The sequence below is a fragment of the Mobula birostris genome, chromosome 6 (assembly GCF_030028105.1).
Source record: "Mobula birostris isolate sMobBir1 chromosome 6, sMobBir1.hap1, whole genome shotgun sequence".
In the NCBI taxonomy this organism is placed as follows: Eukaryota; Metazoa; Chordata; class Chondrichthyes; order Myliobatiformes; family Myliobatidae; genus Mobula; species Mobula birostris.
In genome coordinates, this window is record NC_092375.1 from 100,034,401 (window position 1) to 100,062,343 (window position 27,943).

Here is a 27,943-nt window from a genome sequence, read left to right on the forward strand (position 1 = left end):
CCTGACAGAAGAGGAAGTACACGCACACCCTGCTCGATTACTGCAAGGGCAGAAGGAAGATGGGGGTGGGGCATAACGTCGAACTATAAAGACAGAGATGCAAGACCGGAGGAGGAGAGACGATGCAGGAGATAGGAGTGGAGAGACGCAGGACAGAGGGAACAGATGACTAGTCAGGGAACAGCAGGGAGTATGGCGAAAGCGATCGAGGCCAATGCCGAGATACAAGCAATCGCTGACGTGGTCAGTTTCCATCCTTCCTCTCCTCCTCAGTCTGTCCGTTCCAGCTGCTTTTCCCGTCTCTCAGCACTCCACATTATCCTGTGACGCCATTTCAAGGCGGTTCTGCTCAACCACGGTGATCCTTCCTCACCTCCCCCTCCAGATACGCTCCGTCCTCTCTCCTGATGTCGTCCCTCCTTTCACCGTCCGACTCTTGTCCTCATTGCTCTGTCCCCACCTCCCACAGTCCATCCCTACCTCTTCGTCCCCATTCCCAGGCCCTCCCCCCTCGACTGTACCTCCCTCCTCTCCCTCCCTTTCGTCCAGAGTGCTCCATCCCTCCACCCGTCAACACTCTACCAAGAGTAAAGGAGTGAGAGGCGGAAGAAAGACAAGGGGAGAGTGAGGGTGCAGAGAGGGAGTAGAGGCGAGAAGCAGATTGGTAGGCTGAGTGGTGGGAAATGTGAGGTGCGAGAGAGGGAGTAGAGGGTGGAAGGAGTGGGAGGCGACAGACTGCCAGGTGGGAAGTATGGGGTGGGCAGAGAGGTAGTTGAGGGGAAAGGAGTGGGAAGGAATGGGAGGTAGGGTGGAGGGGTAGACTAAGAAAAGAGGTAGTGAAGTGTGTTAGACAGTTAAGGAAGTGAGGAAGGAGGAGAGCACGTGGGAGAGTGGGTGAAAGAGGACAAATAGACGGGGTAAACGGGGGGATAGGAGAGAAAAGAAGATGGAGGGGTGAGAGATAGAGTAGGGAAGCGGTGGAGTGCAGGGGGAGAGAGGGGCGGAGACAGGAGAAGAGCAGTGAGTTTTAGAAGAGCTGTGTAGAGGGCAAGGGATGGTGAAGAAATGGAGGGAGTGGGGGGAGATAACAGAGACAGATGGTGCAGAGGCAAGGGGAGAGAGAGAGGAGGAAGGAGGGGAGAGAGAGGAAGAGTTGGGGCAGGGGGGGAGGAAGTTAGGAAGACCATGAAATAGGAGCAGAGAAATTGGTGAAAATAAGAGTGGAAATTTGGGAAGTCAGGAGGTGATGGGTAGAGAGCTGGAGTGAGAGGGATCAGAGAGAGGGAAGAGAGATCAAGGAGACTGGGGGAGAGAGAGAGGAAGAGAAATGGGTGAATATAATGGGGAAGGTTCGATAGAGAAGGAAAGATGAGAGAGGTAGAGTGAGAAGTTGGAAAGAAGTTCAGAGTGGAGGTAGAGTGGGGTGAGAGAGGAGAGCAGGATATGAAGACAGGTCAAGAAAGGGTGAAAGAGGGAGGGAGGGGGAGGGTGGTGGGAGTGGAATAGTCAAGGAGAGAGTTGAGGAGGGAGTGAGAGAGAGGGGGAGAGATGGGGATACATCTCCATCCCAGATGGAGAGGTTAGGGAGATCGTAGACGACGAGAGGTTTGGGGGAAAGAGAGGCGAGAAGAGGTGGGAAGTGAGGGACACTTGCTTCTTTCCTGCAACGCTCCAGCCTTTCTCGCCGCCCCTTTCTCAGGATCTCTCTGAGAAGGTTGTTGCAGAGCTTATTCTGTCTCCAGGTGAAGACTGCTGTGCAGGAGAAGCTGGGAAGAGAGCTACAGGTCTACCAGGCGAAGTTGTACTGTTCACAGGTGGAAGCCAGGACAATTTATTTCATCAAGGTAACGGCAGCTCCAACCCCTTACAACATAGCACACGGAGACTATGGACGGCGCAAAGGGAGGGAAGGGTTCATAGAGATGTGGATGGGGCGGTAGGGGAGGCAGGGGATAACGGAGATGGAGAAGGGCTCGAGGGAAGTCAGGAGTTGCGACGAGAGGACGCGCGAGGGGAGGGAGTGCATGACAGAGACTGAAGGGACGCAGAGGAGGTTGGAGATCACGGAGACGGGCAGGGGTGTGGGGACGGGATGTGATATGTGGTGTGTAACGTTCCGTGAATAAATCCATCCTCTCTTGCCCTCAACACAGATTCTGACTGGATCCAGAGATGAATGCATTCATGTCAAGGTCATAGTCTCCCTCCCACAATTCGGAGGAGACACCTCCTTGCATGGGATAGAAGACCACAAGAAACTCTGCGGCCCGATCACCTACTTCTGGAGCCCGAGTGTTGGTGTGTCTGGGTGGCGCTTGGGGCGGAGGGTGGTGGTGGGGTGTTGTGGAAATGAGAGAGGAAATCTCCCTGCTCCCCTCTTCCCTCTCTAAAGCTGCTCTCAACTCGTCTGTCGCACCTGAGACCTTTCCTTTCCCTGCCCTGCGAATGCCATATGCTACCTGAAAATGCCCGCCTCCAACAGTAACCTTGACAGCACATTACAGAGACTCCCATACCTCTGTGCAAAAGTTAAGAAAAATGCCTTTTCAGCTCTGTTGAACTTTCTCCGCTCTTATCTTAAATGTATATCCTCATGTATTAGATAATGCCACGCTACAGGAGACACGGGAGCAAAGGTTATCAGCTCTGAACTCTGTCTATGCCTCTCATAGTTTTAAAAACCTCTGTCGGGTCTCTGCCGCTCCAGAGAAAACAACTAAGATCTTCCGATCTCTTAAGATACATGGGATCCGCAGTGAGTGGCCATTTGGGTTCCCAGTTGGCCTTCCCGTGGCACACAGCACATTGAGATTGAAAGCACTGATTCTGCTTTAACCTCCGTAACTAGCGGTGTTCTGCAGGGATCCACGCTGGGACCTGGTTGTTTCTGTGACACAGACTGTATTGAAGTCACCCGGATGATATTCTAGATGAATGGATTAGGAAATCCGTAGTAACACAGTGACTGGTGGATTTTTGGACAGAATAGAAGATCGCCGAAGTATTCAACGTGAAATGCATTAGTTACAGATATAGGGGGAGGAATAGTAGATGGAGTTTTATTCCAGCAATTTTGAAGTGTTGCACTTTGGGAGGGTAAATGTGAAGGAACAGGAGCATTGATGTATAGAAAGTTCCCGGGCTTACTGAATTCGACCACACAAGTTGACAGGACGGTAATAAAATGGCCCGTGGCATGCTTGCATTTCAGGATGAATGTTATCGCACAGATCTCCTTTGAAAATGTTCCCTCTAACTCTTAATGCACGCCCTCTGGTATTGGAGATCTCCACCCCAGGGAATAAAAGATACCCACTGTCTACTCTGTTTTTCGGCGACGTGGCCCGATACTATGATGAACTGCACACCGAAGGTTTGGGCCTGCTCCGACATGCTCCGAGGAATTGGATCCATGGGCTCAATTTGGTTTAGAATGCTGCTGTTGTTGCTGGGTTCTATTGTTTGGTGATTTGCTTTGTTTTCTCTTTCTCTGAGGGCACTGGTGGTTGGTCTTTTTTAATTGGGTTATTTCAGGATCCTTACTTCGCGACTGCCTATTAAGCAGACAAATTTCAAGGCTGTATAATTTATACGATCTTTGATAATAAATGCTCACTTTGATTGTAACGTCCTGCTGAAGGGTCTCGGCCCGAAACATCGACTGTTTGCTCTTTTTACCTAGATTGCGCCTGGCCTGCTGAGTCCCTCCAGCATTTTATGTGCTCTTATTGATGGTAAAATTGAGGTTAATGTAAAATAAACAGGTATATATGCCTCTCGTAATCTTATAAACCTCCATCAGGTCTTGCTGCTGGAGAGAAACTTTGTCCAATCTCTCCTTGTATGTTGCTCATGCACTCTAATCGCGACTGCATCCGAGTGAACCCCTTCCACGCCCTCTCCAAGCCTTCCACTCCCATCCTGTAAGGGAGAAAGCAGAATTGCACAAAATTCTCCAAGTGAGGCCCAACTGCAGTTTTATACGGCTGTCACGTGGCTTCATTCACCCCACTCTTTACTGCTTCTGTTTCTCTCCAGCTATTCGCGTGCAGAGGCTAAACCCAAAACAAAGCCAAGTGGGAGAGTGGTAGGATCTGCTGAGAGTGCGGGTCAGAAAGACATGGTAGAAGTGCTGGGCAGGGGACTCGAAGGGTGAAAAGGGCCCATAAGATGACAGTCAAACAAACCTCAGTAAACATCAACTGCGATAACAACACCCGGCCACCAGCTGTACTGCATTGGAGGACGCGATGTTGAAGTGAAAGAAGCCAAAGTGAAAATCAGGCTTTGGTTGCACATCCCAGACACCGCGGGGCATTATTGTGAAGAAATCTATGAAAATGCCATGCTGCAGTTACATATTGTGTAGTTGCACTTCTTGACCACTAGGGGTGATTTGGGTATATCCAGTGTTATAGTGACAGAGAAGTGGAAGGAGGGAGAGCGAGAGAGAGAGAGTGTTGGAAGGATATAGAGTGGGAGGTGCGTGTGAGAGGCAGAGAGGGGTGGAATGGCATAGATGAGTGGAAGAGAGGGAGGTCGAAGAGACAGGGTAGAGAGGGGTGTGTGGAGATGGGGAGAGAGAGGAGAGAGGTGTGCATAGTGAGACGATGAGAGAGATTGCAGAAGGAATGAAGCTTCTGAGGGGTAAATGAGAGGAGAGTGAGATAGTGGGATAGCAGTGATCAGAGGTGGAGTTGAGCTGCATGACAAACAGGTGCATTGAGCTGCAGCTCCTTAGAGACCGTGTTAGGGAACTGGAGCTGCAGCTCGATGACCTTCAGCTTGTTAGGGAAAGTGAAGTGGTGATAGATGGGAGAGAGATAGTCACTCAATGGCTACGGGAGACAGATAAATGAGTGACTGTCAGAGGCGGGATGGGAAAACGTTGGATAGTGGAGACCACTGCTGTGGCCGACTCCCTCAATAATAAGTGCTCCATTTTGAGTACGTTTGGGGGGTGGGAGGGAATGACCTACCTGGGGGAAGCAACAGTGGCCGTGGCTCAGAAGGGCAGGAAACAAGAGGATGGCAGCAGTAATAGGGGACTCCATAGTTAGAGGGACAGATCAGCGATTCTGTGAACGCAAAAAAGAAACATGGAGGGTAGTTTGCCTCGCTAGTGCCAGGGTTCGAGATGTTTCTGAATGCATTCACAATATCCTGAAAACGGAGGGTGAGCAGCCAGATGTCATGGTACATATTGGTACCAACGACATAGGTTGAAAAAGGGAGGAGGTCCTGGAAACAGAATACAGTGAGTTGAAAAGCAGGACCCCAAGGGTAGTAATCTCAGGATTGTTGCCTGTGCCACATGACAGTGAGGATAGGAATAGAATAAGGTGGCAGCTAAATGCGTGGCTGAAGGATTGGAGTAGGACGCAGGGCCAGGACCCTTTCTAGGACGCAGGGACGGGACACTTTTTAGGACGCAGGGACGGGACCCTTTCTATTTTGCAGGGCTGGGACCCTTTCTAGGACACATGGCCAGGATGACTGCTGAGGATACCTGCCAAGGTGACTGCCGAGGTAAACTGTCAAGGATTCAGATGGAGAGGGGAAGGGAACAGTCCAGCCGGGAATCCTTGGTTTGCAGAGGTATTTATGTGCCAGCCGAAAAGAAGAATCAGGTGCCTCAATTAAGGCACCCAGTGGAACAAGGGAAAACAGGAAAATCCGGAATAAGGATCAATGAACCGGACCATGAACTGGAATGCGGATTTCACGGACTGGACCATGACAGTAGGGGACAGTGATTCAGATTTCTGGATAATTGGGACCTCTTCTGGGGCAGGTGTGACCTGTACAAAAAGGGATGGGTTGCACTTGAATCCGAGGGGGACTAATTTTCCTGCGGGAAGGTTTACTAGAGCTATTGGGAGTGGTTTAAACTAATCTGGCAGGGGGATGAGAACCAGTACGACGGAGCTGACGATGAACCAGCAGGTTTACAAGTAGATGATGGGTGTAACATGAATGTAAGTAAGGACAAGCCAGTGATTGGGTACAACTGCAGACAGAGCAAAGAGTGAAGTTGTATCACAGAAGCAAAATTCATAAGGACAAAGAATGCAGGATTGAAGGTGCTGTATTTAAATGCATGCAGCATTCAGAATAAGGTGGACAAACTCCTGGCACAATTAGAGATTGATCAGTATGACATTGTGCATCACTGAGTCGTGGCTGAAAGAAAGCCATAGTTAGGCGTTTAACATCAAAAGATATACTTTGTATTGAAAGTGCAGGCGGGAAGGCTTAGGCGGTGGGGTGGCTCTATTAGTAAGAGATGAAATTTCATCTTTAGAAATAGATAACAGGGTCAGAGAATGTTGAATCTTTGTGGATGGAGTTAAGAAATTGCAAGGGCTAAAAAACATTTTGGAATCATATATAGACAGTAAGTAGGAATAAAAGGGCCTTTTCTGATTGGCTAGTGGTGTTCCTCAGCGGTCAATATTGGGACCGCTACTTTTCACATTGCTTGTCAATGATTTAGATAGTGGAATTGATGGCTTTGTAGCAAAGTTTGCAGATGATACAAAGATAGGTGGAGTGGTAGGTAGTGCTGAGGAAGGAATGGAATTGCAGCAGGACTTAAACAAATTGGAAGAATGGGCAAAACATGCGGTAGATAGAATTCAGTATTGGGAAATGTACGATAATGCATTTTGATAAAATGTACAATAGTGTAGTCTATTATCAAAATGGGAGTAAGTCTTTATTGCCAAAGAATGGTGAATCTGTGGAATACTGTGCCACAGACTGCGGTGGAGGCCAAGTCCATGGGTATATTTAAAGCGGAAATTGATAGATTCTTGATTGGTCGGAGATTCAAGGAATCTGGTGAGAGGGCAGGTGTATGTGGTTGAAGGTGATCCGAGATCAGCCATGGTGAAAGGGCAGAGTTGACTCGATGGGTTTAATGGCCTAATTTGCTCCAATGTCTTATAGCCTACGATACCCCTACATATCATGTACATATCAAAACTTCTCTAAAACATTGAAATTGAGCTTGCATGCAGCATTTGCGCTGGCAGCTCATTCCATTTTTGAAACGCTCTGAGTGAAGAAGTTTCCCCTGATGTTCCCTGTAAATTTTTCACCTTTCATCCTTAACCCTCGAGTTGTAGTCCAACCTAACCACAGTGGAAAAAGCATGCTTGCATTTACTTGATCAATACACTTCATAGTTTTGTATACTTTTATCAAAACTTCCATCAATCTTCTACGTTCCAAGGAATAAAGTACCAACCTGTTCAATCTTACATTGTAACTCAGGTCCTTCAATTCCGCAACATCCTTGTAAATTTTCACAGTTTCATTCCATCTTCTCTACTGAGTACTTTGATTTGTCAAGGCCAATGTGCCAAAACCTTTTCTGCGACCCTCTCTACTTGTGCCGCCACTTTCAACATATTATGGACCTGTATGTAACAAGGTGGATGAATTAAAAGTGCAGATTGTTATTAATGAATATGATATCGTTGGGATCACAGAGACATGGCTCCAGGGTGACCAAGGATGGGAGCTCAACATTCAGCGGTATTCAATATTCAGGAGGGATAGACATGAAAAAAAGGAGGTGTGGTGGCGTTGCTGGTTAGAGAGGAGATTAATGCAATAGAAAGGAAGGACATAAGCCGGGAAGATGTGGAATCGATATGGGTAGAGCTGGATAACACTAAGGGGCAGAAAACGCTGGTGGGAGTTGTGTACAGGCCACCTAACAATAGTAGTGAGGTTGGGGATGGTATTAAACAGGAAATTAGAGATGTGTGCAACATAGGAACAGCAGTTATAATGGGTGACTTCAATCTACATGTAGATTGGATGAACCAAATTGGTAAGGGTGCTGAGGAAGAGGATTTCTTGGAATGTATGCGGGATGGTTTTTTGAACCAACATGTCGAGGAACCAACTAGAGAGCAGGTTATTCTAGACTGGGTATTGAGCAATGAGGAAGGGTTAGTTAGCAATCTTGTCGTGAGAGGCCCCTTGGGTAAGAGTGACCATAATATGGTGAAATTCTTCAATAAGATGGAGAGTGACATAGTTAACTCAGAAACAAAGGTTCTGAACTTAAAGAGGGGTAACTTTGAAGGTATGAGACGTGAATTAGCTAAGATAGACTGGCAAATGACACTTAAAGGGTTGACGGTTGATATGCAATGGCAAGCATTTAAAGATCGCATGGATGAACTACAACAATTGTTCATCCCAGTTTGGCAAAAGAATAAATCAAGGAAGGTAGTGCACCCGTGGCTGACAAGAGAAATTAGGGATAGTATCAATTCCAAAGAAGAAGCATACAAATTAGCCAGAAAAAGTGGCTCACCTGAGGACTGGGAGAAATTCAGAGTTCAACAGAGGAGGACAAAGGGCTTAATTAGGAAGGGGAAAAAAGATTATGAGAGAAAACTGGCAGGGAACATAAAAACTGTCTGTAAAAGCCTTTATAGATATGTGAAAAGAAAAAGATTGGTTAAGACAAATGTAGGGTCCACTACAGACAGAAACAGGTGAATTGATTATGGGAAGCAAGGACATGGCAGACCAATTGAATAATTACTTTGGTTCTGTCTTCACTAAGGAGGACATAAATAATCTTCTGGAAATAGTAGGGGACAGAGGGTCCAGTGAGATGGAGGAACTGAGGGAAATACATGTTAGTAGGGAAGTGGTGTTAGGTAAATTGAAGGGATAAAAGGCAGATAAATCCCCAGGGCCAGATGGTCTGCATCTGTAAGGAAGTAGCCCAAGAAATAGTGGATGCATTAGTGATAATTTTTCAAAACTCTTTAGATTCTGGACTCGTTCCTGAGGATTGGAGGGTGGCTAATGTAACCCTACTTTTTAAAAAAGGAGGGAGAGAGAACCCAGGGAAGTATAGACCGGTTAGCCTAACATCGGTGATGGGGAGACTGCTAGAGTCAGTTATCAAAGATGTGATAACAGCACATTTGGAAAGCAGTGAAATCATCGGACAAAGTCAGCATGGATTTGTGAAAGGAAAATTATGTCTGACAAAGCTCATAGAACTTTTTGAGGATGTAACTAGTAGAGTGGATAGGGGAGAACCAGTGGATGTGGTATATTTGGATTTTCAAAAGGCTTTTGACAAGGTCCCACACAGGAGATTAGGTATTGATGTGGATAGAGAATTGGTTGGCAGACAGGAAGCAAAGAGTGGGAATAAACGGGACCTTTTCAGAATGGCAGGCGGTGACTAGTGGGGTACCGCAAGGCTCAGTGCTGGGACCCCAGTTGTTTACAATATATATGAATGACTTGGATGAGGGAATTAAATGCAGCATCTCCAAGTTTGCGGATGACACGAAGCTGGGTGGCAGTGTTAGCTGTGAGGAGGATGCTAAGAGGATGCAGGGTGACTTGGATAGGTTAGGTGAGTGGGCAAATTCATGGCAGATGCAATTTAATGTGGATAAGTGTGAAGTTATCCACTTTGGTGGCAAAAACAGGAAAACAGATTATTATCTGAATGGTGGCCGATTAGGAAAAGGGGAGGTGCAACGAGACCTGGGTGTCATTATACACCAGTCATTGAAAGTGGGCATGCAGGTACAGCAGGCGGTGAAAAAGGCGAATGGTATGCTGGCATTTATAGCAAGAGGATTCGAGTACAGGAGCAGGGAGGTACTACTGCAGTTGTACAAGGCCTTGGTGAGACCACACCTGGAGTATTGTGTGCAGTTTTGGTCCCCTAATCTGAGGAAAGACATCCTTGCCATAGAGGGAGTACAAAGAAGGTTCACCAGATTGATTCCTGGGATGGCAGGACTTTCATATGATGAAAGGCTGGATGAACTAGGCTTATACTCGTTGGAATTTAGAAGATTGAGGGGGGATCTGATTGAGACGTATAAAATCCTAAAGGGATTGGACAGGCTAGATGCAGGAAGATTGTTCCCGATGTTGGGGAAGACCAGAACGAGGGGTCACAGTTTGAGGATAAAGGGGAAGCCTTTTAGGACCGAGATTAGGAAAAACTTCTTCACACAGAGAGTGGTGAATCTGTGGAATTCTCTGCCACAGGAAACAGTTGAGGTCAGTTCATTGGCTATATTTACGAGGGAGTTAGATATGGCCCTTGTGGCTAAAGGGATCGGGGGTATGGAGGGAAGGTTGGTGCAGGGTTCTGAGTTGGATGATCAGCCATGATCATACTGAATGGCGGTGCAGGCTCGAAGGGCTGAATGGCCTACGCCTGCACCTATTTTCTATGTTTCTATGTTTCTAAACCCTTTGTCTTACCGGACCCCTCAGTGCCCTGCCCTTCACTGTGTAAGAACTACCCTGGTTCGTCATAGCAAAGTGCAACGCTTTGCACTTTTCTGTATTAAATTCCGTCTGCCATTTTTAAATGATTGTTTCAACTGATCCAGATCCCACTGCAAGCTCTGATAGTCTACCTCACTGAACACGACACCCCGTTTCTTGGTGTCATCTACAAACATGCTGTCCCATTAACTACATCATTATCCATATGTTGCTGACAAACAACAGACTCAGAACCAGCCCCTATGGTACTTCACTAGTCACAGGCCTCCAGTCAGAGGGGCAACCATCAACAACCACTATCTGGCTTCTAACACAAAACCAATGTCCAATCCTGGTTACTACCTCATCGTGAATACCGAGCAACTCAAGCTTCTTGACCGAACTCCCATGGGGGACCTTTTGGAATGCCCTGCTAAAATCCATGCAGACAACATGCCTTGCCTTTATCAACTTTCCTTGGTAACTTACTCGAAAAAAATCTATAAGATTGGTTAGCCACGACATACCTCGTAGGAAGCCATGTTGACTATCCCTGATCAGTCCATGTCTATCCACATATTCATATGTTCAGTCCATTAGAATACTTTCCACGAACTTTCCCACCACTGATGTCAAGCTTATAATTTCCTGGTTTATTTTTAGAACATTTGCTAAACAGCAGAACAACATCCAATCGTCCCTAAGAATGATTTTAATTCCTTTGCTATGGCCCCTGAAATATCTGCATTTGCCTTCCACAGGGTCCGAGAGAACACCTTGTCAGGTTCTGGTGATCTATCCACCTTAATTTGACTCAAGATGTAAGCACCTCCTCCTCTGAACTCTCTAAGGTACAAGATCTTCAGTAGACTCGGTCCGTCTCCTTAATAAATACAGATGCAAAAACATGCATTTACGATATCCTCTATTTCTATTTCCTTTGGCTCCATGCACAGATTACCACTCTGATCTAGCAGAGGACCAATTTTGTCCCTTGCAATCCTTTTGCTCTTAATATATCTGTAGAATCCCATGGGATTCTCAGTCAGCTTGTCTGCTGGGGCATCCTTATACCGTCTTTTAGCGCTCTCGATTTATTTCTTAAGTGTTCAATTGAATTACTTATGCTCAATTGTTCCGACCTGCCTAAGCACCTTTATTTTCTGAACCAGGGCCTCAATATCTCTCAAAAACCAAGGTTCCCTAAACCTGTTATCTTTAGCTTTTAATCTTATGCATGGGGTCTTTCTTTTTGTTAAATTTAAAATGGCTTCTTTTGTTATGTTATACTGAGGAATGCTAGAAAGTCTCTAACTAGACAGTTGCTTGGGCTATTAGAGATAGCAGTGTTCTATTAGCCAATGGGTGGTTATGTATCGTTTTGTTTTCAGATGATAATGCTGTATCATATGACTGTGGACTGGGGTTTTCGGCGGGGAGTCGGAGGAGAGACGGGGAGGACGGCGGACGTGCGGAGAGGCTCTGGTCAATCACTCTGGGTGGTCCGGAGCCGTGAGTCGACAGGATTCGGATGGTCGTCAGAATTCGATTGAGCTCCAACGTAGCGCGCGAAGAACTTGGACTTTGATAAGTGTTGGCGCCTTTTTTTCATTACTTTCCTCTCTGTATCAAATTCATATTAATGTCATAGAATTCGTAATATCTATAAAGTGTACTTGTTAAAAGTTACTGGGTGTGCTGGCTGATGATTGATGTTTGGGATTGATTCGGGCGGCGACCGACGCTGTGGGGAGTGTTGAGGCAGGTGCTGGGCGGGATTTCCCCTAGACATATATGAGCCAATATAACGGAACGTTACACTTACAACCACATACAAAAAATTTACTCCCAAAATTTCAATTTTGAGGGCCTCCCATTCATCATGGACATCTTTGCCAGAAAACAGACTGTCCCATTGCATCCCAAAGATGAATTAGGAGAGGAAGTTGGTGACTAATATCAAAGAAGACACTAAAAGCTTTTTTAAGTATATAAAGGGTAAAAGAGAGTTGAGGGTAGATATAGGGCCAATAGAAAATGACACTGGAGATACTGTAATGAGAGACACAGAGATGGCAGAGGAACTGAATACCTATTTTGCATCAGTCTTTACAGTGGAAGACATCTACAGTATACTGGACATTCAAGAGGGTCAGGGAAGTGAAGTATGTGCAGTGAAAATTACAACTGAGAAGGTGCTCAGGGAGCTTAATGGTCTGAGAGTGGATAAATCTCCTGTACCTGATGGAATGAACCCTTCGGTTCTGAAGGAAGTAGGTGGAGGGATTGCGGAGGCATTAACAGTGATCTTTCAAGAATTGATAGATTCTGGCATTGTACCGGATGACTGGAAAATTGCAAATATTATTCCAAATATTTAAGAAGGGTGGGAGGCAACAGAAAGGAAACTATAGATCTGTTAGCCTAATGTCAGTGGTTGGGAAGTTGTAGGAATCAATTGTTAGGGATGAGATTACAGAGTACCTGGAGGCACATGACAATATAGGCCAAAGCCAGTATGGCTTCCTGAAAGGAAAATCCTGCCTGACTAACCTACCGCAATTTTTTTTTTTGGAAATTACAAGCAGGGTAGACAAAGGAGGTGCAGTAGATGTGGTGTACTTGGATTTTCAGACAAGGTGCCACACATGAGGCTGCTTAGCAAGGTAAGAGCCCATGGAATTACAGGGAAGTTCCTAGAATGGGTGGAGCATTGGCTGGTCATCAGAAAACAGAGTTGGAATAAAAGGACCCTAGTCTGGCTGGTTGCCAGTTACCAGTGGAGTTCCACAGGAGCCAGTGTTGGGACCGCTGCTTTTTACGATGTATATCAATCATTTAGACTATGGGATTAATGGATTTGTGACTAAATTTGCCTGTGATACAAAGATAGGTGGAGCAGCGGGTAATGTTGAGGAAACAGAGAGCCTGCAGAAAGACTTAGACAGTTTAGGGGAATGGGCAAAGAAGTGGCAAATCAAGTACAATGTTGGAAAGTGTGCGGTCATGCACTTTGGTGGAATAAATAAACAGGCAGACTATTACTTAGGTGGGGAGAGAATTCAAAATGCAGAGATGCAAAGGGCCTTGGGAGTCCTTGTGCAAGATACCCTAAAGGTTAACTTTCAGGTTGAGTCAATGGTGAAGAAGACGAATGCAATATTGGCATTAATTTCTAGAGGTGTAGAATACAAGACCAGGGATGTGATGTTGAGGCTCTATAAGGCACTCGTGAAACCACACTTGGAGTATTGCATGCAGTTTTGGGCTCCTTATTTTAGAAAGGATATACTGACATTGTAGAGGGTTCAGAGAAGATTCACGAGAATGATCCTGGGAATGAAAGGGTTACTGTATGAGGAACGTCTGGCAGCTCTTGGGCTGTATTCCCTGGAGTTCTGGAGAATGAGGGGGGATCTCATGGAAACATTTGAAATGTTAAAAGACCTGAACAGATTAGATATAGCAAAGTTATTTCCCACAGTAAGGGATTCTAGGACAAGAGGGCACAACTTCAAGATTGAAGGATGTCCATTTAGAACAGAGATGCGGAGAAATTACTTTAGTCAGAGGGTGGTAAATCTGTGAACTTTGTTGCCACGAGTGGCAGTGGAGGCCAAGTCATTGGGTGCATTTAAGGCAGAGATAGATAGGTTCTTGATTAGCCAGGGCATCAAAGGGTATGGGGAGAAGGCAGGGGAATGAGGATGACCATTGGATCAGCCCATGAATGAATGGTAAAGCAGACTTGATGGGCCGAATGGCCTACTTCTGTTCCTATATCTTATGGTCTTATAGATGCCATAGCCATCCCTGAATATCTGTTCAGAAAACTGGTGAAGAGAACAGGCATTATGATAAACCCAACAAAGAAAGTGCTCATGGGGCCAGGGAAACATAAGCTCAGTGTGAAAGGAATGTTTATTACTTCCATCTGTAAAAATAAGAAACAGTCAGAAGAGGATACCTATGTTGTTCAGAATCTCTTTTCACCACTACAGGCAAAATATGCCATCTAGAGACTGAATCTCATTGCAAGTTTGGATTTGCTAAACAATGTTCAGTGGCAAGAGAAGTACCTGAAATTGTTCACAGGCCTGGGGGTACTGAAAGAAGAGTAGCTTATCCAACTGAGGCCATGAGTAACACCCTGCTCTCTGACCACAGCGAGGCATATATCAGATGAACAAAGTCAAAGCTGTACATGAGAGAATACAGGCACTTCACATCATAACTAGAGTTATGCACTGCAATTTGCCTATCACCACAACAGGTCAACGGCAGATGCAATCTCAATGGCTCTTCACATGGGTTTAGACCACCTGGATGACACAGCACCTATGTCAGGATGCTGTTCATCGACTACAGCTCAGCATTTAATACCATCATTCCCACAATCCTGATTGAGAAGTAACAGAACCTGGGCCTCTGTACCTCACTCTGGAATTGAATCCTTGAATTCCTAACTGGAAGACCACAATTTGTGTGGATTGATGATAACATCTCCTCCTCACTAACGATCAATACTGGTGCACCTCAGGGGTGTGTGCTTAGCCCACTGCTCTACTCTCTGTATAGCCATGACTGTGTGGCTAGGCATAGCTCAAATACTATCAATAAATTTGATGATGATACAACCATCGTTGGTAGAATCTCATGTGATGAAGAGAGGGCATGCAGGTGTGAGATATGCCAACTAGTGGAGTGGTGCCGTAGCAACAACATGGCACTCAATGTCAGTTAAGACCAAAGAGCTGATTGTGGACTTCAGGAAGGGTAAGATGAAGGAACACATACCAATCCTCACAGAGGAATCAGAAGTGGAGAGAGTGAGCAGTTTCAAGTTCCTGGGTGTCAAGATCTTGGAGGACCTAACCTGGCCCCAGCATATCAATGCAGCTATAAAGAAGGCAAGCTAGCAACTATACTTCATTAGGAATTTGAAGAGATTTTGTATTTCAACCAAAACACTCAAAAACTTCTATAGATGTACCATGGAGAGCATTCTCACAGACTGCATCACTGTCTGGTATGGGGGAGGGGGGGGGCTACTGCACAGAAGCTGCAGAGGGTTGAAAATTTAGTCGGCTCCATCTTGGGTACTAGCCTACAAATTACCCAGGACATCTTCAAGGCAGTGTCTCTGAAAGGCAGCGTCTGTTATTAAGGACCAGCATCCAGGGAATGCCCTTTTCTCACTGTTACCATCAGGTAGGAGGTACAGAAGCTTGAAGGCACACACTCAGCAATTCAGGAAGAGCTTCTTCCCCTCTGCAATGTGATTCCTAAATGGACATTGAACCCGTGAACACTACCTCACTCTTTTTATATTATTTCTGTTCTTTAATCTATTCAACATAGGTATACAGCAATTGATTTACTTATTTATTTTAAATTCTTTTCCTCTTATTTTACATTATGTATTGCATTGAACTGCTGCTGCTAAGTTAATAAATTTCACGACATATGCCGGTGATAATAAACCTGATTTTGATTCTGAATCTGAATAGATGCACTGACTGGTGTGTGGGCATTGTTCCTGTTCCCAAGCCAGAGGGCACAGTGAGAAACTATGTTGATCTAACAAAATTACATAATGCAGTGAGGCAGGAGAAGTTTATTCTGCACTCCTTTGAACACATATTGGGTATGCCTGGTGGACTGGTGGAGCAAAGTTCTTCACCAAACTAAATGAAAACTCAGGGTTCAGGTAGATCCATTTTGCTCCTGAGTCACAGAAGCTCACAATCTTTATCACACCATATGGATGCTATACCTTTAAGAGACTCCCTTCTGGCATCTCATCAGCCCATGAACTCTTTCAGATGAAGATGAACCAAATTTTGGAAGAACTGGAAGGAGTGGTATGCTACATGGATGTAATACTCATCTTCGGAGGCTCAAGTGAGGAACATGACAAAGCTGCCTTGGAGAAACTGAACACGAGGAAATTTGCAGATGCTAGAATTTCAAGCAACACACATAAAAGTTGCTGGTGAACGCAGCAGGCCAGGCAGCATCTCTAGGAAGAGGTACAGTTGACGTTTCGGGCCGCGACCCTTTGTCAGGACTAACTGAAAGAAGAGCTAGTGAGAGATTTGAAAGTGGGAGATCCCAAATGATAGGAGAAGACAAGAGGAGGAGGGATGGAGCCAAGAACTGGACAGTTGATTGGCAAAAGGGATATGAGAGGATCATGGGACGGGAGGCCTAGAGATAAAGAAAGGGGGAGGGGGAAGCCCAGAGGATGGGACGGGGTATAATGAGAGGGACAGAGGGAGAAAAAGGAGAGAGAGAGAAAAAGAATGTGTGTATATAAATAAATAAATAACGGATGGGGTATGAGGGGGAGGTGTCCCTCTCACTATACCCCTTGCCCATCCTCTGGGCTTCCCTCTCCCCCTTTCTTTCTCCCTAGGCCTCCCGTCCCATGATCCTCTCATATCCCCTTTTGCTAATCAACCATCCAGCTCTTGGCTCCATCCCTCCCCCTCCTGTCTTCTCCTATCATTTTGGATCTCCCCCTCCCCTCCCACTTTCAAATCTCTTACTAGATCTTCTTTCAGTTAGTCCTGATGAAGGGTCTCGGCCGGAAACGTCGACTGTACCTCTTCCTAGAGATGCTGCCTGGCCTGCTGCGTTCACCAGCAACTTTTATGTGTGTTGGAGAAACTGAAACAGGCTGGAACTGAGCAAAAAAGAAATGCAAATTTGCAAAGTTGTAAGTGAATTTCTTAGGCCACCAGCTGTGCTCAGAGGGAGTGCAACCAGATTCAAACAATCTGGCAGAAGTTTGGAACAAGGAACAACCTACAAATGAGCCAGAGATCCACTGTTTCCTTGCCATAGTAAACCAGTTGGGAAATTTCATTCCAGATTTCATAGAGAAAACAAAGCCACTACAAGACCTCCTCTCTCAGAGAAACATTTGGACTTGGAACATATAACAGGAGAAGTACTTCTCATCACCTAAAGCAGAGCATATCTCTCTGCCAGCATTGGCATTCTCTGATCCAAAGTGAGACCCCATTGTCTTGAAAGAGACACTATTCTCGATGGCTTGCTGCTAAAGGGCTCCAGACTCATTACTCCTGCCTCAATGCATGCCAAACTCATCAGTGAAATACACCAAGGACATTAAGGTATCCAAAAATGTTGTTAAAGAACAAGAATATCCATGTGATGGCCTGGTTCAAGCATATAGCTGGGAGATAGTGCAAAGCAATGTGAAGCATGCAGAAAACTACAAAAAAATCATGCTGAACCTCTCTGTCCCACAGAATTCCCAGACTTCCCATGGCAAGTTGCAGGTGCACACATTTTCAAGTTGAAAAGGAACAAATACCTTCTCACTATGGATTACTACTCATGGAATGTTGAGGAGTCCAAGCTGTCCTCTACATCCTCAGTAGCAATTATACAGCACCTGAATGCTGTATTCGCTCACAATGGAATACCAGGGACACTGGTGTCAGACAATGGTCCATAATTCACCTGATCAGAATTCAAACCCTTTCCTAGGGACTACAAACACCATACAAACAGTCCACAGTACTGACAGGCAAATGGAGAAGCAGAAAGTGAAAGGCAAACTGTAAAGAGTCTCCTACTGAAGGCAAAAGACCCCTACAAAGCACTGCTAATTTATCGCTCCACACCTCTTGCGAATGGCTGTAGTCCATTAGTGCTGTCAATGGGCCAGAGACTGAAAACAAGCCTGCCTGTTCTTCTTTCCCTTCTCCATCCTCACTAACTGGACGTAGGTAAAGTGAGAAATTTTGAGACGAAACAGCATGAGAAACCAAAGAGCATGCATGGTCTCAGACACAGAGCAAGGTGTAGCCAAGCTGTTCAGGTTTCAGACCAATCAAGCAAAGGAGCAATAGTCCGGCAGCATGCACCACACTCGTTTGTGAACAGCACATCACAAGATGAAATCAGGTGGAACAGGCGTGTGGTTGTGTGCCTTCAAAGTCCATGAAAGTAGAGAAAGAAATGGAGTGGACTAATCCTTATGATGGGAACCATTTACCTGAGGTGGATGCACCTGTTCAACAATCTCCATCCACTCCAACACCTCCAGGAATCTATACCAGGTCGAGTTGTTTATCTGCCCCACCACGGAGATATATTCTATAGCCTAATAGCTTACTGCAAGTGACTAAAGATGCAGAATAATCTATTCACTTTGCTGGAGTATTCAAGTAGTCTACCCAGACCTCCATTAGATTTAATGTTTTTAGAATAAATTCACAAAGAAGAGACGGCTTTAAAAAAGAGAATTGGTGAAAAAAGGAGGAAAACAAAGAGAGTGAGAGGCCGATAAAGCAAAGAGAAAGACAGTTATAATATTGGCAACACACACTAAATATTGGAGGAACTCAGCAGGCCATGCAGCATCTATGGAAAAGAGCACAGTCAATGTTTCGGGCTGAAACTCTTCTGCGGTCTTGCTTAAGGGTCTTGGACCAAAAAGATGACTGTACTCTTTTCCATAGAAGCTGCCTGGTCTGCTGAGTTCCTCCAGCATTTTGTGTGCTTTGCTTGGATTTTCAGCATCTGCAGATATTCTCTTCTTTATAATGTTGGCAATTCTTTTTTTATAGTTATGTAAGGAGCATAAATTATGTACTATGGGTAAAGTGAACTGTATCGCTCAATTTCAGTGACTATAATTTCAATGCAGTTCATAGACAAATACTTATATAGGTTTTTTTTCCTGAGAAGGGAGATGTAGTGGTAGTTAATAGCCACTCAGTCACTCCTATGTCACTCAGTTAGTCACTCCCACATGATAAGCATCATTATCAATAAAGTTCAGTTGAATAGCTTGCATGCTAGTGTCTGGATGTCTCTGCACTCAATAATAAACACAACTACCTCTCCAGAATCATTTTCCAGTAGCCTGCTATCTTTTCTCGCCTCTCCTTTACACTTTATAAATCTGAAGGTATTATATATCTTCTTTAATATTATAGAACATAGAACATAGAATAGTACAGCACAGTACAGGCCCTTCAGCCCACAATGTTGTGCCGACCCTCAAACCCTGCCTCCCATATAACCCCCCGCAACTTAAATTCCTCCATATACCTGTCTAGTAGTTTCTTAAATCTCACTAGTGTATCTGCCTCCACCACTGATTCAGGCAGTGCATTCCACGCACCAACCACTCTCTGAGTAAAAAACCTTCCTCTAATATCCCCCATGAACTTCCCACCTCTTACCTTAAAGCCATGTCCTCTTGTATTGAGCAGTGGTACCCTGGGGAAGAGGCACTGGCTATCCACTCTATCTATTCCTATTAATATCTATTAATGTCTCCTCTCATCCTCCTTCTCTCCAGAGAGTAAAGCCCTAGCTCCCTTAATCTCTGATCATAATCCATACTCTCTAAACCAGGCAGCATCCTGGTAAATCTCCTCTGTATCCTTTCCAATGCTTCCACATCCTTCATATAGTGAGGCGACCAGAACTGGATACAGTACTCCAAGTGTGGCCTAACCAGACTTTTATAGAGCTGTATCACTACCTCGCAACTCTTAAACTCTATCCCTCAACTTATGAAAGCTAATACCCCATAAGCTTTCTTAACTACCCTATCTACCTGTGAGGCAACTTTCAGGGATCTGTGGACATGTACCCCGAGATCCCTCTGCTCCTCCACACTACCAAGTATCCTGCCATTTACTTTGTACTCTGCCTTAGAGTTTGTCCTTCCAAAGTGTACCACCTCACACTTCTCCAGGTTGAACTCCATCTGCCACATCTCAGCCCACTTCTGCATCCTATCAATGTCTCTCTGCAATCTTCGACAATCCTCTACACTATCCACAACACCACCAACCTTTGTATTGTCTGCAAACTTTCCAACTCACCCTTCAACCCCAACATCCAGGTCATTAATAAAAATCACAAAAAATAGAGGTCCCAGAACCGATTCTTGTGGGACACCACTAGTCACAACCCTCCAATCGGAATGTACTCCCTCCACCACGACCCTCTGCCTTCTGCAGGCAAGCCAGTTCTGAATCCACCTGGCCAAACTTCCCTGGATCCCATGCCTTCTGACTTTCTGAATAAGCCTACCATGTGGAACCATCATTGACTGGATTAACTTCATATTCCACCTTTTCCTTCTTTATTACCTTTTTTTTTAGTTTTTAAAAGGTTCCAAATCCTCTAACCCCACTATTTTTGCTGTATTATATACCCTCTTCTTGCCCTGTATGTTGGATTTGATTTCTTGTCAGCCATGGTTGCATCATCCCGCCTTTTGAATACTTCTTCTTTGGGACGTTATCTATCCTGCATTTTCCAAATTGCTCCCAGAAATTCCAATCATTGTTGCTCTGTCATCAGCCCTGCGAGTGTTCCCTTCCAATCAATCTTGTCCAGCTTCTCTCTCATGTCTCTGTAATTCTCTTTACACCACTAAATATCAATACGTCTGACTTTAGCTTCTCTTTCTCAAATTGCAGGGTGAATTCAATCATATTATGGTCATTGTCTCCTCAGAGGTCATTTACTTTAAGCTCTCAAATTAATTACAGTTCATTGCACAACACCCAATCCAGAATAGCTGATCCCCTATTGGGCTTAGCCTTGAGCTACTCTAAAAAGCCATGTTGTAGGCATTCTACAAATTCTCCCTCTTGGGATCTAGCACCAACTTGATTTTCCCTATTTACCTGTATTTAAAATCCTACATGACTATCGTAACGTTGCTCTATGACATGCATTTTCTATCTCTTTTTGTAATTTGTATCTGACATTTTTTTTTTAGGTTTTTTTAACCCTTGAAGTTCCTTAGTTCCACCCACAATGATTCTACACCTTCCGATCCTATGGCACCTCTTTCTAATGATCAGATTTCCTTTTTTACCGATAGAGCTACCCCAATCTCTCAGTCTACCTTCCTGTTCTTTTGATACAAAGTGTATCCTTGGACATTAAGCTCCCAGTTATAATCTTCTTTCAGTGATGCCTGCAACATGACAATCTCTAACTATACTACAAATTCATCTACCATATTCTGTATACTGCATTCATTCAGATATGACATCCTCAGTCACTTATTCATTACCCTTTTCGATATTGTCCCCCTTTTACATTGCAACTCATCCTGTTCACTGCAATTTGGCCCTGACATCAGCCTCTTCTTGCTAGTAGTCTCCCTACAAACTGCCTCTGTTTGTAGCCCTGTCATTCTGGTTCCCATCCCCCTAACAAATTAGTTTAAACCCACCCAAACAGCTCGAGAAAACCTGCCTGCAAGGATATTGGTCCCCCTCGGGTTCAGCTGCAACCCATTGTTTTACACAGGTTGTACCTTCCCCAAAAGAGATCCCAATGATCCATAAATCTGAACCTCTCCCCCCTGTACCAGCTCCTCAGCCATGCATTCATCTGCCAAATCATCCTATTCTTACCCACAGGGCATGTGGCATCTGCAGTAATCCAGAGATTACTACCCCAGCTCCCCGAAATCTTGTCTCAACTTTCCTACCTATGCCATTGGTGCCAATATGTACCAAGACATCTGGCTGCTTACCTTCTTATTCTTACCCTCATGGTGTATGGCACAGGCAGCAATCCAGAGATTACTACCCTGGAGGTCCAGCTTTTCAGCTTTCTGCCTAGCTCCCCAAGATCTTCTTTCAGGGCCTCCTCAACTTTCCTAACTACGTAATTGGTACCAATATGCACGAAGACTTTTGGCTACTCATCCTCCCCTTTTAGAATGCCATGGACCCATTCCGAGACATTCCTGACCCTGACACCTGGGTTGCAACATACCATACGGGCATCTCTATCACATTCACAGAATTCTGTCTCTGTTCCTCCAACTATGGAATCTCCTACCAGTACTGCAGTCCTCTTCTCCTCTCTTCATTTCCTGTGCCAGAGACTTGGTCACTGTAGTTTCCCCGGTAGGTCGTCCCCCTCAACAGTATCCAAAGTGGAAACAACAGGAATTCTGCAGATGCTGGAAATTCAAGCAACACACATCAAAGTTGCTGGTGAACACAGCAGGCCAGGCAGCATCTCTAGGAAGCGGTACAGTCGACGTTTCAGGCCGAGACCCTTCGTCAGGACTAACTGAAGGAAGAGTTAGTAAGAGATTTGAAAGTGGGAGGGGGAGGGGGAGATCCAAAATGATAGGAGAAGACAGGAGGGGGAGGGATGGAGCCAAGAGCTGGACAGGCGATTGGCAAAGGGGATACGAGAGGATCATGGGACAGGAGGTCCGGGAAGAAAGACGGGGGGGGGGGAACCCAGAGGATGGGGGCAAAGGGGATACGAGAGGATCATGGGACAGGAGGTCCGGGAAGAAAGACAAGGGGGGGGGTTCCCCCCCTCCTTGTCTTTCCTCCCGTATCTCCTGTCCCATGATCCTCTCGTATCCTCTATGCCAATCGCCTGTCCAGCTCTTGGCTCCATCCCTCCCCCTCCTGTCTTCTCCTATCATTTTGGATCTCCCCCTCCCCCTCCCACTTTCAAATCTCTTACTAACTCTTCCTTCAGTTAGTCCTGATGAAGGGTCTCGGCCTGAAACGTCGACTGTACCTCTTCCTAGAGATGCTGCCTGGTCTGCTGCGTTCACCAGCAACTTTGATGTGTGTTGCTTGAGTATCCAAAGTGGTATGTATTACTGAGGGGAATAACCACAGGGGTACTCTGCATTTGCTGCTGAAAATTGGACTCAGACTGATCCCAAGTGATCTTTATATGAAGACTGAAATGCCTTCGGGAAGGGGATTGAGGATTGTGGTTGGGGGGAAAGAGAAGTAGAGAGGGAGCGTGAGTAGGGGACATAGTTAAACGGAGAATATTTGAAGGAATAACTTTGTACCATGCTGAGTCCAGTCACCACATTACAGCAAGTGTGTGATTACAATGGAAGGGGAGATTGATGAGGCTGTTAAGACCACCTCTTTTGACCATGAATAAATAAGGACAATGCGATGTTTTCTTTGGATAAAGAGTCATAGAGGCATAGAAAAGTAAAGCCCAGCAACAGGCCCTTCAGCCCATCTAGGCATAAATGCAGACAAGTGCAAAGTGCTGCACTTTGGGAGGACTAACCAGGGTAGGTCTTACACAGTGAACTAAGGAGTATAGCAGAACAAAGATATCTAGGAATAGAGGTCCATAATTCATTGAAAGCAGAGTCACAGGTCGTAAAGAAAGCTTTTGGTACATTGGCCTTCATAAATCAAAGTACTGAGTGAAGGAGATGGGATGTTACGCTGAAGGTGTATAGGACGTTGGTGAGACCTAATCTGGAGTTCTGTGTGCAGTTTTGGTCACCTACCTACAGGAAAGATGTAAATAAGGTTGAAAGAGTACAAAGAAAATTGACAAGGATGTTGCCAGTTCTGGAGGGCCTGAGTTATAAGGAAAGGTTAAATAATTTGGGATTGTATTCTTTGGAATGTAGAAGATTGAGAGGAGATTTGATAGAGATATACAAAATCATGAGGGGTATTGATAGGGTAAATGCAAGCAGGCTCTTTCCACTGAGGTTGGGTGGGATGACAACTGTAGTCATGGGTTAAGGATGAAAGGTGAAAAATTTAAGGGGAACATCAGGAGGAACTTCTTCACTCAGAGGGTCATGAGAGTGTGGAATAAGCTGCCAGCACAAGTGGTGCACATGAGCTCGATTTCAACTTTTAAGAAAAGTTTGCATAGTTACATGGACTTTTAAGAAAAGTTTGGATAGTACGAGTATGAGACTGCAGGAAGTGATCCTGATAGTGGTAGCCACCTTTCTTCTCCTTTCCTCTCTCTGCATCCACTTCAATCCCTTTTATTTTCTCAGGTTCCTTCTCTCTTTCACACTATTCTCTTTCTTCTTCACATCCTTTTCTCCATCTCTTCCCTCCTTTCGCTTCTTCTAGCTTGTGCACCTTGATTTTGGAAAGGTCTATTTAGCTCATTGGAGTATTCTCATATTAATTCTTCTATTACTCCCTTACGATCTGATCTTTCCTCTTGGTTTCCTCATCTTCAACATCATCTGATGAATCCCCTGCTTTTGTATTTCCATTCACTCCTTTCTTTTTGGCCTTCTATTCATCCAGCTGGGCTTTGGTCTTTGCATCTACTTTTACAAGCAGCCTTTTGTCTCCCACTTGAAGTTCATGCAGTAACCTTAATGCACACAGAGTAGATTCTGGTTCTTTATACTTGCTTGCAACTTTCCTGAAGCTCATTGAGATTTCTTCCAGCTTAAACGCAAATCACATTTCACAAGTAAATGCCTGATTCACATATCAGAAGCTTTCTCAGATATATTGCCTAAAAAAAAATTTGTTGTAGTCAGACTAGTGCTTTTATCGCTTTCATGATTCATCTGAGCAGCATGGTCCTTCCTTAGTCCAATCTTTTCCAACCAGAGGCAAAAAAGTTGGTACCAACACCTGTTTGTCCTCTGTTGGACAACGGTTCATGGTGTTCGGCTTGGAGTTCTGAATTTCAGGGAATGTGGCATGCTAATGGTGGATGGATCTCCGATCAAGTTGTAGTTGTCTCAACCAATCATGCCCCCATAATGCTGGTCCTTTTCTTTTTAACCACATACAAGTTCAATGTGCTTTGTTGGTTGTTGTATTTCAGTTATGGATGTCATTCCCACAGGAGTTATCTTTTCTTCAGTATAAGTTCTTAGTTGAATATCTGCAGGCTTAGGTTTGGCATCTTTGAAGTGACTCTCAAATTCATTTTACGGATTGACTGAAACAGCTGAACCAGTGTCCAATGCCATTTTAATTAATCCGCTGCTCACTTCTCGTGTAAGCCATATCTCCTGTCTATTCAGACAATACAGACAAAATGTTGGAGGAACTCAACAGGCCAGGCAGCATCTATGGAAAAGAGTAAATAGTCCATGTGTGTGTGTTGCTTGGATTTCCAGCATCTGCCTATTTTCTTTTGTTTCTTGCTTGTCTATTGCTAATTTTCACACTTTAATCTCAAGGCTGCACAATCCTGTGTCACTCTCATCATCAACAGATTTTTTCATCAACAGCATTTAAATTAGTAACTTAAACTTATCTTTTTTGTTTCTCTGTTCAGTCCATTTATTTTTATCTGCCCCAACATGCTCTTTGTATCATTCTACATTGTTGCATTTTCTGCAAGTTTTGCTTTTAAATCTGTTTGGTGCATGTGAGCTTCTGCCACAATGGTAACACAATTTTTTCGGTCAGGCAGGTTTCTGTTTAGACACTGTAATTTTCATTCCTGACTGCAACTCAATTGCATCTGTCTGCGGTTTCCACTGCATTTTATAATGCAAGTTGTGCTTCAGTTAAGAGCCGTTTTTGAATGTTGTCTTTTAAGGTTCCAACAACTAAACAATCACTTACTATATCATTGGGTGGCACACTAACGTAGTGGTTAGTACAACTGGTGCTCTGGGTTCAATTTCTGCCGCTGCCTGTATTGAGTTTGTACGTTCACCCTGTGACTATGTGGGTGCTCCTGTTTCTTCCTACTGTCCAAAGACATACTGGTTGGTAGGTTAATTGGTCATTGTAAATTGTCCCATGATTAATATCAGATTAATTTGGGGGATTGTTGGGAAGCTGGCTCAAAGTACTGTAAGGGACTATTTTGCGCTGTATCTCAATAAATAAAATTGCTGAACTGACTGAACTCAGATAATCTCTTCAATTTGAATTTCAGCGAATTCAGACACATTCGCTGAAATGGATTCCTCTTCTTTTTGAGTCCGTTTATGATACCTAAAGCCTTCTGGAATCAATGGTCACTTTTGTTCTAAGTGCTCCTGCATCACTTTAACAATAGCAGCAAAACTAATTTCTGATGGTTTGTTTGGAGTAGTCAAACTTCAAAGAAAACTGAATGCTTTGACCCTGATGCACTTTAACAAAACTGTCACTTCTTGTTGGTTATTTCATTTGCTTCAAAGTACTATTGCAATAGCTCAGTATACATGAGCCAATTACCCGTTCTGTAATCAAACCTGTCAATCTTTTCAGTGTGACCAGCCATCGCTGTTATTTTTTTCAATAAGTATCACCCAGTACTCAGTTTAATGAACCCTGAATTCTTCTGTTTATTGGCTTAAAAAAACTCAATCATGTCTTCCCTTCTGAAGAATAGGTGTTGGCTGCTTTTGTTTTAACCTGGACTGTCTCTCCACATGCTGGGACACCTTTTATACACTCTGATGCTTCTGCTGCATTTTATTTTATTTCAAATATCTCTCTCTGTTTAACCAATCAATAGCTGTCTTGGGTTCATTTTAAAAATATCTCATCACCAACACTATGTTTTGTAACTTCAAAATATTAAATTAATTCAAAGAAACTCACAAGAGTCTGAAAATGAAAGTTGAGGTTCTAAACTGTAAAAAGCCCATTTGAAGAAATGAAAAAGGATCTAAAAAGCGTGGATTGGGACAGGTTGTTCTCTGGCAAGGATGTGATTGGTAAGTGGGAGGCCTTCAAAGGAGAAATTTTGAGAGTGCTGAGTTTGTATGTTCCTGTCAGGATTAAAAGCAAAGTGAATAAGATACAGAACCTTGGTTCTCAAGGGATATTGGAACTCTGATAAAGAAGAAGAGAGAGATGTATGACATGTACTGGAAAGGAAACAGGAAGCAAATAAGATGTTTGAGGAGTACAAAAAGTGCAAAAAAATACTTAAGGAAGAAATCAGGAGGGCTAAAAGAAGACACCAGGTTGCTTTGGCAGTCAAGGTGAAGGATAATCCAAAGAGCTTCTACAGGTATATTAAGAGCAAAAGGATAGTAAGGGATAAAATTGGTCCTCTTGAAGATCAGAGTTGTTGTCTATATATGGAACCAAAAGAAATGGGGGAGATCTTAAATGGGTTTTTTGCGTCTGTATTTACTAGGGAAACTGGCATGGAGTCAATGGAAATAAGGCAAACAAGTAGTGAGGTCATGGAACCTATACAGATTGAAGAGGAGGAGGTGCTTGCTACCTTGAGGCAAATCAGAATAGATAGATCCCCAGGGCCTGACAGGGTATTCTCTCGGACCTTGAAGGAGACTAGTGTTGAAATTGCAGGGGCCCTGGCAGATATATTTAAAATGTCGGTATCTACCGGTGAGGTGCTGGAGGATTGGAGGATAGCTCATGTTGTCCTGTTGTTTAAAAATGGCTCTAAAAGGTAATCCAGGAAATTATAGGCTGGTAAATTTGATGTTAGTAATTATTAAATTATTGGAATGAGTACTAAGAGATAGGATCTACAAGTATTTGGATAGATAAGGACTTATTAGGGAGATTTAACATGGCTTTATGCGTGGTAGGCCATGTTTAACAAATCTATTAAGAGTTCTTTGAGGAGGTTACCAGGAAAGTGGATGAAGGGAAGGCAGTGGATGTTGTCTACATGGACATCAGTAAGGCCTTTGACAAGATCCCGCATGGGAGGTTAGTTAGGAAGATTCAGTAGCTAGGTATACATGGAAAGGTAGTAAATTGGATTAGCAAATTTGCTGATGATACAAAGATTGGAGGTGTAGTGGACGGTGAGGAAGGTTCTTAAAGCTTGCAGAGGGATTTGGATCAGCTGGAAAAATGGAAGATGGAGTTTAATACAGACAAGTGTGGGGTATTGCGCTTTGGAAGGACAAACCAAGGTAGAACATACAAGGTAA

At 44.3% G+C, this 27,943-nt stretch overlaps 1 protein-coding gene across 1 annotated transcript; it reads left to right on the forward strand.

The window, feature by feature from the left end:
* The first annotated feature begins 119 nt into the window (after positions 1-119).
* Positions 120-11,937, forward strand: LOC140199228 (cystatin-B-like). The gene is made up of 4 exons (XM_072260931.1): positions 120-243; positions 1,743-1,844; positions 2,154-2,298; positions 11,670-11,937. Exons 1-4 carry the CDS (start codon positions 166-168, stop codon positions 11,792-11,794), a joined length of 450 nt encoding a protein of 149 aa, XP_072117032.1. The 5' UTR covers positions 120-165; the 3' UTR covers positions 11,795-11,937.
* The last annotated feature ends 16,006 nt before the right edge of the window (positions 11,938-27,943 follow it).

What these genes read in the sequence shown, in the direction of transcription:
- LOC140199228 (XM_072260931.1), top strand. Translation starts at nt 166, where the DNA reads ATGACTAGTCAGGGAACAGCAGGGAGTATGGCGAAAGCGATCGAGGCC. An exon ending in TACAAGCAATCGCTGACGTG is followed by an intron (nt 244 to 1,742) that starts GTCAGTTTCCAT and finishes TTCTGTCTCCAG; the next exon opens with GTGAAGACTGCTGTGCAGGA. An exon ending in CTTCTGGAGCCCGAGTGTTG is followed by an intron (nt 2,299 to 11,669) that starts GTGTGTCTGGGT and finishes TTTTGTTTTCAG; the next exon opens with ATGATAATGCTGTATCATAT.